This window comes from Meles meles, chromosome 9 (genome assembly GCF_922984935.1).
Source record: "Meles meles chromosome 9, mMelMel3.1 paternal haplotype, whole genome shotgun sequence".
NCBI classification, from domain to species: Eukaryota; Metazoa; Chordata; class Mammalia; order Carnivora; family Mustelidae; genus Meles; species Meles meles.
The window spans coordinates 35,153,899-35,166,092 of NC_060074.1; the positions used below are offsets into that span (position 1 = coordinate 35,153,899).

A 12,194-nucleotide genomic window follows, 5' to 3' on the forward strand; every position below is an offset into this window, starting at 1 on the left:
TGTGGTCTTAGTGGGAATAGTTCTTTACTACTGCAGAGAGATCCTAGTATGTGCCAGAGAGAGAATTATAAAGGAGTTTTGGGGTATTTTTGCTTTTTATTTCCCACATTTGTGACATTGTTTCAAATGGCATTGCTGTATTAAGTTTTGTATCAACAAAAAAATTTCTTTTTTCAGGAAATTGTTATAATTGTTATAACTCCAACCAAAAGTCGTGGTCTAGAATAGTGCTTACAAAGTCATTGGACTTTTCATGTTTATGTTTTAATTTTTTTAAAAGATCTTATTTATCTATTTGAGAGAGGGAGAGAGAGAGAGAGCGAGAGAGAGAGCATGAGCGCCAGGAGCAGGGTAGGGAAAAGTAGGGCAGAGGCTCTTAAGCAGATTCCACAGTGAGCACAAGGCCCAAAGCAGGGCTCAATCTCAAGACCCATGAGATCGTGACCTGAGCCCAAACCAAGAGTCGGACACTTAACCACTGAGGCACCCAGGAGACCCACTTTACATGATTTTACTTTGCAAGATCTAATTGTGGATTCTGTCTGCCCTTTGTTCTTATATATACCCCACTGACCTTTCCTACTAAGGCAACGGAAAAAGTACCATTTCCATCCCTCAGCTAATTTTTATGTTCTCATTTTTTGGCAGGTGAAATAAATTAATCTGTCTCAATTTCTGTACATGGGTAATGAATATTCCTCCTTTGATCCTTCTCTCCTCTAAATTTTTAGTCTTTTGCCCTTGTTAACTATTTTTCCCATGCCTCATCCTCTTCCTCCTTCTTAATTCAAATAATCCCTAAGGAAATGACAAAGCTTCAAGTTGTTCATGGCTCTTTAGAACCACTGGAAAATACCCAAAATTCTGGATGCTGACTCTAAGAATGTCAAAAAAGGTCTATTGTTCACTGAACAGGATGAGATATCTATCAAGAGCCTCTGATGTTCTACTCATTTTACACAGACGATTTAGCAAAGATCAAGACAGATGGGGAACCACTGTTCTCCTGGAGATTATACTCAAGTGGGAAAGAGGAAAATAAATACACAATCACTTAGAAACTTACATAAGCCAATTGAGAAATAAACAAGAGAAATATCCAATGTGGTTGTGTTGATTGAGTGGTTATGGAAGACTTCTCTGAAGAAGGGATTTTATGCTGAGATCTGAATGCCATGAGGAAGCCAGACAAGTATAGTTTAGGGGTGTCCAAAAAAGACCAGAGCTGAACTCTAGTTAAAGTGGCAAAAACAAATTTTATTTAGGATTATTACAGTAAGGGAAAAGAGACCTCAGTCTCAGAAGTTTCACTTCCATTCAACACACTCTGGGCAAGTGGGAGTTTATAGCCAAAGAGCAGGGTGGGTGTTGGTGGGTGGAAAATCACAAGAGGAAACATCAGGGATAAGGGGGGTTTCTGGCTGAACTGACCTAATAAGATTCTTGCGAAGACAGGCTGGGGTGATCAGACATCACCTGAGGGATGGCAGATAATGAAGAACCCAATCAGATCTCTAGAGTAATTAGATATCGAGGGTGGAAGGTTAGCATTAAACCAACTTGAGTAGGGTTATATAAACTTGAATTTTACAAAGAAGTGCACAGATAGGCTGAGAGAAAGGTTCAGGAGGGTGACTACTATTTGGTCATATGAAAATTTTTGTCAGTTATGAAACCTAGTCATTAAGTATGCTGTCCAACTGGGATAATCCCTGCAGAATAGTCCCTCTCCCAGATGAATGCATTGCCTCCAGTTCTTTTCTTTATTTTGTCTAGACTTGTGTAAAGTACAGAGTGTCAGGTGGAATCTTAGGGGTTGTGGTAGTCTACCAAGCGAGTGCCTAGAGCCATGCACCATATCTGTTCTTTACAAGTGGAAGTGTATCCCATGCCTGGAGCAGGAGAACAATGATTGAGGAAAAAAAGATACTGCCCCAGGCGTGAAAATATCAAACTAGGCAGTTGGGTTGAACATTGTGAACAGAGAGTTGTGGCTACTTGGAAATGCTGGCTACCTGTCTAGACAGATTCCCATGAAATGGTGTTGCTGTGGTGAATTTGCCCTGGTGAAGAACTGGCCTTCAAACTATAAGCTCAGAAACTCCATCATCAGATTCCTAGAATAATCAAGATGTCATAATAACCAAACTCAAGGGATACATGGGTATGTCTCAGTTGTTTGAGCTGCAATATAAAATACCACAGACTGAGTAGCTTATAAACAATACAAATGTATTTTTCACAGCTTTGGAGGCTGGAAGTCCAAGATCAAGGGACCAGCATGGTCACATTCTGGTTGGGCTCTAGGTGTTCATAGAGTGGGTATGTCTAGGGAGTTCTGTGGGATCTCTTTCATAAGAAAATCAATCCCATTTACAAAGGCTCCACACTTATGAACTAATTACTCCCCAGGACCCCACCTTCTAACTCTGTAACACTGGGTGTTAAGATCCAACACTTGGATTTGGAGGAGGTGGGGGAGAGATGCAAATGTTCAGACCATAGCAGTATATGAAACCAGAGTGCCATCTTGCTTGTTTTTAATGAGAAACATATACATAATATTTTGGAACACAAAATTATAAAAAGAAGTTTCTTGATGAATCTGAAGTTAGAAAAAGAAGAACTCATGAGAATCATATATAGGGGCTTCAGGCTCTATGAGCCTGCCAGGTCCATACCAACAACAGAGATGTAATGGAGGACCGATACCTATGGCACTGTTGTGGGATGCCACCATGTTTTACTCTATAAGTCTCCTGGTCTGATATTCTCTGTGGCTAGCACGATCCCCTCTCGTTGCTCTTTCTTTGATATATTAATGCCTTCACTCTGACTTCGATCCAGTCTTTTTAACCAGAAAATGTGTAATCTTTTTTACATAGCTTCTTTGAATCCTCCTGCAGTGGTTTTATAATACTCAGAATACAATCTTACTTCCTGAATTTTTCTATTCTGAAAAGATAGTTTCTGCTTCCTCCGGGTGCACACTGTACCCTAGTTCTATGAAAATAACAATAGCATTTTCTATGAGATAGCTACACAAACAGGAAATTAATTTTGGTATTTCTTTCAGTTATCTATTGCTGTGCAATAAACCAACCCAGAATGTTGTGATTTAGAACAGCAGCAGGGTATTACTTCTTATTCTGTGAGTTGACTTGGCTTGTATGAGTGACTCTTCTGCCCTGTATGACATTGGTTGGGGTCTCTCATTGGGCTGCATTCAGCTGGCAGTTGGCATGGGTTGGAAGGTCCATGAGGTTTCACTCACATGTCTGAACTAACTTCTCTGCATAACCTCTTTATATCACAAGGTTGAATTTCTTCATAGCATGTTGGTCTAAGAGTTCTTATACGGCAGTTGGCTTTTAAAATAGAAGAAGTGAAAGCTGTCAGTTCTCTCAAGTCCAAGATTCAGATTATTACTTCTGCCACAGTCTTCTTGTCAAAATAAGTCACAAGGCTGGCCCTCAGCCCTGATTTGAGGAGAGGTAGAGAGACACTTAACTATTGATAGGTAGAAAGCACACAAGGTGGGAAGGGATTGAAGACAGCTGTCTTTGAAGACTGTCTACCACAATTTGCCTTTCAGCTGTAAAATTCCCAGTAGGCAAAATACTCTCACCCTCTTCCCCAAATGTATTCTTGTGTTATAACATCAGCCTGAAATTTCAGATTTCGTCATTTAAATCATGTCCATGTGTCATGAGGCTCTTAGAGTGCATTTCATCATATGCAAAGGTCTTCAAGCTAAAAGTGCAATTTATCTGTTCTGTAAAACCTGACATAGACTGGCCACCATCTGCTGGCAGAGCTCTGGATTGAACTTCACCCCCAGGGCCATTTTTAACCCTGAAAACCTTGTGTTGATCAGAGAAGGCTTCATGGCAGGTCCTGTGTGGAACGGTTTCCTTTCACTTTTGCTTGAGAATAGAACACTTCCTTCCATAGTGTCTTTCCTTCTCATGCAGTCCTCTAAGGTACAAGGCTAAACAAGTCAGCTGACATGTCCACATCCTTCCAGAACTCTGCTTAGTCAGGTCCACATATTCATTAGGTACATTTTATATTGTCTACATTACCACAGGAAATGGTCTTGTCAACTTGCCACCAATCTATAACACAGCTCTCCTTTTTTATGGCCTCCAATAGCAATTAGCTCACTGACTTTTCAGCCTCCCCATGGTCTCCTCACTGTCCTTCAGGCCTTTGCCACCACCACAAGGCCAATGCACAAGCTTTAGATTTTTTGGTAAAGCAGCACCATACCTCTGGTACCAGTTTCAGGTATATACACATGCATGGCAAACTATCCCTGAGTCGTAGTTGCTCATAATCCTGTGGGTCAGGAATTCAATAGGGTACAGTGGGGATGGCTGATCCAAAGTGTCTGCTGTCTTACCCGAGGTGGTTCAAATAACTAAATGGGTCACCAGAACAGCTTGACTGGAGTCACATGGCCGGTGTTTCATTTTCATTACTGATTGATTTTCTTGGTTCTTTTCCCTTTGGATGGCTTGGGTTTCCTCCCTGTACAGTCATCTCAGAGTAGAATTCTTTCATGGTGCCCACCTTCCTTTGGGAGAAGGTGAAAGCTGCCATATTCAAGAAGAGAAGACATGCTCTACCTTTCAAGGGTTGGAAAAGTCTGCACATACTGGAAGGGGAAGAATTGATGGAGCCCTTCCTGAAAACAATCAACCAGAGATTGTCTGCTTTAGTACTGTTCCAACATCCCTCATCATAACCTATAAAAGATATGTCAGTCTTAGGAAATCTCTGTATACTTACAAGTAAATATTCCTTCAAGAAATAACCTCTATTCTTATCACATGAAATGTACTCATATTTTCTCAAATGTTTTAATTCATTTCTTTCAAAAATTCATTTGGTTACAAATTCCAAATTCCAATTTTATTTTATAATTAGTTGTTGAGGTGAATAATTAAAAAAAAACAAAAATTAAAATCCCTTATTATCTATGAGGAATAGTTCAAAGTAATTTGCCCGAAGTTATGCAGCTTACCCGAAGCAAAGAAATGATTGGAATCATGTCTTCTAGCTTAAGCCAAGACTCAAAGTCCCATTCAACTTTAAAAGCATGCTGCTGAGCCAGTTCCATATCTTATGTCCTTTGTTTCCATCCAAACTTTGATCTGAGTTGTCTGTCTTCCAGAACAATAACACAGGTCCTACAACTCCAAATCTGATCCTTTTTGCACATAATCATACTTTCTTGGTCCTACTATTAAACAGACCAAAGGCATTTGCAACCCTATCCCTTAACAAACACCTTAATTTAAAAAATAAAATAAAATAAACAGGAAGCAATTTTGTGGATGGAATTGCAAAGCTTGTGACTGTGAAAATAAAAATATCCCTCAAACTCTTGGAATTGTGAGTTGTGAAAGAGAGTTATTGTAAGCACAGTTCTGCCAAAAGTGGGAAATGTGTCTCTCACCTTTTAGAATCAGCCAGTTTTAGGATCACACAGAATGGACATTACTTCTCTTCACTGGACTCTTGTTTCCCAGTTGAATTACCTGTTTAACAGATCTCTATAACTACAGAGCTTCGGAGTTATAGTGCCAACATTATAGCATGGGCTGATAAGACCTCATATTTTTATTTCTTAAGTTTTTATTTCTGAGGAGACCTTTTAAAATGGCACTCTGTGACATATGCAAAATAATAAATTGCAGAACTTTTCTCGCCCTATTGTTTTATTTTGTCTTAAAAGGTATAAAAGATTGAATAGAAATGATGAAATTTCATTTTTTTTAAGTAGTTGATGAGGAATTTATGTTTCTTCCTCAGTAAAGTACAGTGTTTGGGCTGGATAATTTCTCTCTTATTTTAAAAGATTTATTTATTAGAGAGAGAGAGGGGGAGTGTGCACATTGTGGGGGAGGGCAAGGAGAGAGGGAGAGAGAGAAAAATCTTAAGAATCTTATGCAGGCTCCACACTCAGGTCCAAGCCTCAGTTGGGGCTCGATTTCAAGACCCTGAGATCAAAACCTGAGCCAAAATCAAGAGGTGGATGCTTAACCAACTGAGCCCCCTAGGTCCAACTGAGCCCCCTAGGTATCCCTAGGCTGGATAATTTCTAAGAGCCCTTCAGATTCTGAGATACTGTGGCCAGAGAGACAGGGAAATAGTGACCTGTGCTGTGTCACATCTTTCCACTTCTTGGGTCAAGAATATCCACAAATACAAAAGCATGGTTTTACACTATACTTTTTTTAATAAGGAAAAATTATTTCAGAAGGGTAGGTTGACAAAGGACATGGTGAATTTCCAAAATTAACTGTGAAAGATAGATCATCTGGGCATGACTGAAAGCCATGCATAACCTTTGTGCTCAGATATTTCATTTCAAAAATGTCACTCTCTGCTTATTCAACGCTACTGTCATTATACTATTTTAAGCATTAAAATTTGTGTTCCGGAGCTGAACAGGAATTATTGCTTCTATCTTTGAGCTTATTAGAAATAACTTAAAATTCATTCAGGAGCAATAAAAAATCACCTTTTTTATTATAGTTGAATTTGGTTTAATATTGAATTTTGCAAGCAATTTTCTTTGTCTTTTATTAGCAGTATTTCAGACTATATATAGATCAAGACGGTTTTTTAAGTATTCTCTAAAGAAATGACTGTTTAAACATGACTTTTTTCTTTAATTTTTAATTCCCTAGAGTGAGGTAAAAGTAGAATAAATTATGTGACAATGTTGTTTAAAATTTCAGGCACTGCCTTATATGGATAAGCTTTAAAAAAAAGCATACATGAGAGTTAAAACAAATTTTTATTGCTCGATGAATTATTTACCCAATTGCAAGGGGGATATGGAGTGGGAAGCAGATATTGTCTGGAAAAAAAAGTCTCCTGATATGAAGGAATGAATCTGCTTATTCATCCCAATCATCTGTAATTTATTTAACTCTTTACTATCTAAGTAATCCTCAATGCTCTCACTTCAAATTTGGATCAATACAAAGGAAGAGAAACAGGAAACAAAACGTGCTTTTATTATACGAATCTGCCTGCATTGGGTTCTTTTCATCACATGGGGAAAGGGAGAGTGGGTAAGCTTGCCCAGAGGATGAAGCAGGCCTTGGGCAAGGCTGACTGAGGAACTGCTTCAGCTGGGGAGCAGCAGAACAAAGTGGAAGAGGGAGTCAGCTTGCCAAAGCAAACAACGAAGGACAACAGCAACAACAAAAGCATCCAGAAAATGGGTCAGAATAAAAAACACAAATCAGAGTTTAGAGAGACCAAGAACAACCAGAATTACAGGCTATTGGGGTGGACAGGTGTCTCTGGGTGGGTACCTGGGAGAAGCATTTCTATATTTAGATGTCACTGCTCTTTGTGACATGGTTCCAGGGGATACGGAGATATAGGGCAGGGGCACGTGAAACTTAAATTGAAAAGACTGGGAAGGGGCCCCTGGGTGGCTCAGTCATTAAGCGTCTGCCTTCACCTCTAGTCGTGATCCCAGAGACCTGGGATCAAGCCCTGCATCGGGCTCCCAGCTTGGCGGGAAGCCTGCTTCTCCCTCTCCCACTCCCTCTGCTTGTGTTCCCTCTCTCGCTGTGTCTCTCTCTTGTCAAATAGATAAAATCTTTAAAAAAAAATAGAAAGAAAAGAAAAGACTTGGAAGGGGCGCCTGGGTGGCTCAGTGGGTTAAAGCCTCTGCCTTCGGCTCTGATCCCAGGGTCCTGGGATCGAGCCCCGCATCGGGCTCTCTGCTCAGTGGGTCCTGCTGCCCCCTCTCTCTCTGCCTGCCTCTCTGACTACTTGTGATCTCTCTCTCTCTCTGTCAAATAAATAAATATAATCTTAAAAGAAAAGAAAAGAAAAGACTGGGAAAGAGCTGTAGTAATTTTTAAAATAACAAAGCTATTTCAAGTCTTTGAATGCCAGAGGATGGAATTAAAATAGGTGCTTATCATTCAGCTATACAGTGTCTTTATGCAGGGCTCGATAAATACACTGTTCTCTAAGTCAGTTTGGGTTTCCATAACAAAATATCATAGATCAGGTGGCTCAAACAACAGACTTTTATTTCCTCTCAGTCCTTGAGGCCGGGAGTCCAAGATCAAAGTGTTAGCATAGTTGGTTTCTGCATAGTTGGTTTCTGGTAAGAATTCTCTTCCTGGCTTGTAGACATCTGCCTCCTCACTGGATCAGCACATGATGGTCCTAATCCTACCCACTACAAGGACCCAACCCTCATGACCTCATCCAAACCTAATTATCTCCCAAAAGCACCATCTCCAAATACCATCACGTTCTTGATTAGTGCTTCAACTTATCAATGTGGGAGAAATGCAGTTCAATTTAGGGCGATGGTGAATTTTGATTATGTAAGAGTCACCATGAAAGTCACATATTATATTTTCTTCCCCTTGTCAGACACTATCTGTGCTTGGTTTGGCATTGAAGTTGACTTGACAGTACAAATGGATTATCTATATTCCTTCCTTATAAATATTTTCTCCACTTAATTCTGTGTTATGGTCTACAATAGAACCTTTTCTTTCTTCAAACATTTCATAGATATGAAGTGCCTTTATTATTATTAATTTTTTGTTCCTTTTGGCAAAGAGAATGAGTGTTATTTGTTCATATTTTGAGTGCAACCCAAGCATTGGTCTTGTCCATTCCAAAGAGCACCTTCTAATCTATGTGGGAAGAGGGAAACTGGCATCATGTCACAACCAGATCTACCACTGACTCCTCACTCTCCTGGAATCCTGGGTAATGGTCTTCATTCAGCTTAGTGCCCCTTCCTAGGCATGAGCTCAGATGCATGAATTCTGCCTGTCTTGTTATTTCTTTCTATACAACTACCCAAGTCTAGGTGGGGACATTGGACTTCAGTGAAGGGTCAAAGAAAACATAAGTGCACCATAATTTAAAAAGGATAAAAATGCTAATCTTATTCTAGGTATGACCACTCCCATATAATGAAGTTATCATCTCATGGACACACTAATTCTTGCTTTAGGAACCCTCCATTCACAGAGCACCTCATTATTCAGACTTCTCTCTTCTAAGGATTTCCCCTAGCTCCACACCATTCAATCTCTAGAACCCAATAATCAGTGGCAAACATTTTCCCAGCATGTGAGTTACTTAAGCCTAGAATGAGACCCTAAGGTGGAAGATGGCAGGAAACAAGCTTTAGAAGAATAGTCTGGATAGGCTTTTGTTCTTCTAGGTCCCAACTCAATGTACCCCCAGTACTAGGTCAACTTCATTCAGTGATGTGTAATTTTACTTTATACATCAGGCTCAGATTTTTGTATATAATCTGACGAGTTATTTAATTCATGAAAATTAACATACACAGTAGATTTTAAAACCAGTAAAATTTAAGACCAGTGGGAGATACAGAGAGGAATTGGTCATTTTGCATCTCTCCTAAAGAATTGTCTAGGTAATTTTTGTCCTGTTATGTCTTTAGGCTTTTCATTTTTGGCACTCAAAGACTCCACTGCTATAACCCCCTGGAAAGCAACATCTAGTTTTTTCTTGATATGAATTAAAGGAAAAGTCTAGATACATTAAGAAACTTTCCTTCAAAAAAATATTTGATTGTAGTGAGTAAAAACATCGTCATGGGCACAATAGGACAGAATATTTGAAAGCAGGAATGACCTAGAAAAGTGAGTGACATAGCCCCTTCTCTAGAATATTTGATGGGTCTCCTTTCTGTGAAGTCATGATTGATGTGTAGAGCAGCAAACTGACTAATCTCTAAGCACTTGCTTCACTTTTAGTAAATTTTAGAAAAGCTCCCTGGTCATAGTATGCTATCTAAACAAACAAAGACGACTTCAGGTGTTTCCTGATTTGTATCTGGAGAGCCCACCTCCCCTTCAGGCTGCAAATTATAGAGAAGCCTGTTATTTTCTCTGTAGTTTTATACCAATAAGCTATACTGTCACCTTATATCATACGCTACCATTTACCCCAAGTAAGTGTGTTCTGCCACCCTGCATAATAATGATAATCGTTGTAATCATATACCAACACAATGAGATAATGAGATAATAACAAGATGTCAGTACCTTCCCTACATGCTAAAGAATTGATTTCAGTCACAGACATGTTGCCAGCCTGTTCTACCCTACTGTACAGTGTCAGAGTTTATGTTTCATTACTAGGGGTGTTTCCTTCCAGCAAGCTGTTGAGCGCACTAGTACATATATCTGTTGTGAGTTTCCAAAGGTTATGCTTGAAACTTATACAACATTCTCTGGATTATTATTATTTTTTTTGTAAGACGCTTGAGGGGATTCTCTCGTGTCAGTGCCGCATACCTAATAAATTCATTCCAAGATCGCATGTGGGATGTCATAAGAGATCTCATGAACAAAAACAGACAAATACACCAAAATCAACAATACGTGGAGATTTAGAGATTAACTTGTCTAGCCTCATAAGATTTTCACATCAATTTCCCCTGAAGTATCAGACCCATCGGTATAGAAGCTATTTATCTGAACCAAGGCAGAGATTAAGTGTAGCAGCCTGGGACATTTTTATCCTAAATGAAAGCAAGATGTGATCATGTGCAATAGCCACGTAATTAAAAGGGTTCAAATCCCATGGTATTTTTGTGACCATTTGTGCTAAGAGAAACTTGATTCCCCTCCCCGCTTTGCTCACGTAACTCTCGGAGGTTAATCTTTAGGAAATTTATGGTTGTTTTTATGGAACATGTTTCATCTGAAGGCTTCTATTTAGAAATTCTAAGGCAGAGGGATGAATAGCCCCAGTTAATGCATTTTTCAGTGTCAGATTAGTAGTATTCGCTTGAAGATAAATACTGCCATTGTTCTGTCACCAGGTTTTCCTACATATGGAAAGTGTTTGACTTGTTTGATTTTTAATCTTAGCCTCAAACTAGAAACGAAGCAGATTACCACCCCCCCAAGCTTCCATCAAAAGTCCATAGCAGTAAACCCAAGTGCAAGGCCTGTTTGAAGGCTTTCCTGTTGTACTCATCTATTTTACTTTTCTGTTCTTCTCTTTTCTTTTTGTAGTGTCAGCCAAACCCAGACCCCACAGTGATGAATATTCAAAGAAGATCCCTCCTCCCAAACCCAAACGGAACCCGAATACTCAGCTGAGTACGTCTTTCGATGAAACGTACATCAAGAAGCACGCGCCTCGGAGGACGTCGCTCCCGCGGGACCCCTCTCTGTCCCAGGTCAGCAGCCCGGCGGGGGACCCCGAGGAGGAGGAGCCCGTGTACATCGAGATGGTGGGCAACATTCTCAGAGACTTCAGGAAGGACGATGACGACCAGAGCGAGGCCGTCTACGAAGAGATGAAATACCCCATCTTTGACGACTTGGGCCAAGATCCGAAATGTGACCTTGACCCTCACAGTTGCTCTTCGCTGTGTGCCACTCCCACGGTGCCTGACTCGGACTTCGCCAAGTCCTCAGTGCCATGTACTCCAAAGGGTTTGCTTTGTGACATCCCCCCGCCCTTCCCCAACCTGCTTTCTCACCGACCCCCGCTGCTGGTGTTCCCTCCCGCTCCCGTGCAGTGCTCCCCTAATTCCGATGAGTCTCCGCTTACCCCGCTGGAGGTCACCAAACTGCCGGTGTTGGAAAACGTGTCTTACATGAAGCAGCAGGCCGGGGCATCTCCGTCCTCACTGCCCTCTCACGCCTCCGGCCACCCCAAGCTGGACAAAGATCAGGCCGCAGCTCTGGGCCCGGGCCCCGCCGCCGCTGCCGCCTCCACGCTGTCCTCGTCCCCACCCCCGCCATCCACCCTGTACCGCACCCAGTCCCCCCACGGCTATCCGAAGAGCCACTCGGCCTCCCCGTCGCCGGTCAGCATGGGGAGGTCCCTGACCCCGCTCAGCCTCAAGCGACCCCCGCCCTACGACGCCGTGCATTCGGGCAGCCTCTCCAGGAGCTCTCCATCGGTGCCTCATTCGACCGGCAGGCCGGTGTCGCAGGATGGGGCCAAGATGGTCAATGCCTCGGTGAACACCTACGGCCCAGCTCCGGGCGCCTCCCGGTCCAGGACCCCTACGAGTCCCTTGGAAGAACTAACCAGCCTCTTTACCTCTGGACGAAGCCTGCTGAGGAAGTCGTCCAGCGGCCGCCGTTCTAAGGACCCCGCAGAGAGTAAGTGTACAGAGTCTATGGGAGCCA

At 41.5% G+C, this 12,194-nt stretch overlaps 1 protein-coding gene across 3 annotated transcripts in view; it reads left to right on the forward strand.

Moving 5' to 3' along the window:
- Nucleotides 1–12,194, forward strand: part of NYAP2 (neuronal tyrosine-phosphorylated phosphoinositide-3-kinase adaptor 2) — a 266,821-nt gene that overhangs the window by 142,205 nt on the left and 112,422 nt on the right. For all 3 annotated transcript variants that reach the window (XM_046017979.1, XM_046017982.1, XM_046017981.1), the window contains one exon: nt 11,064–12,167. In XM_046017979.1, the coding sequence (XP_045873935.1) occupies nt 11,064–12,167 (1,104 nt within the window). The remainder of the gene's footprint in view (nt 1–11,063; nt 12,168–12,194) is intronic.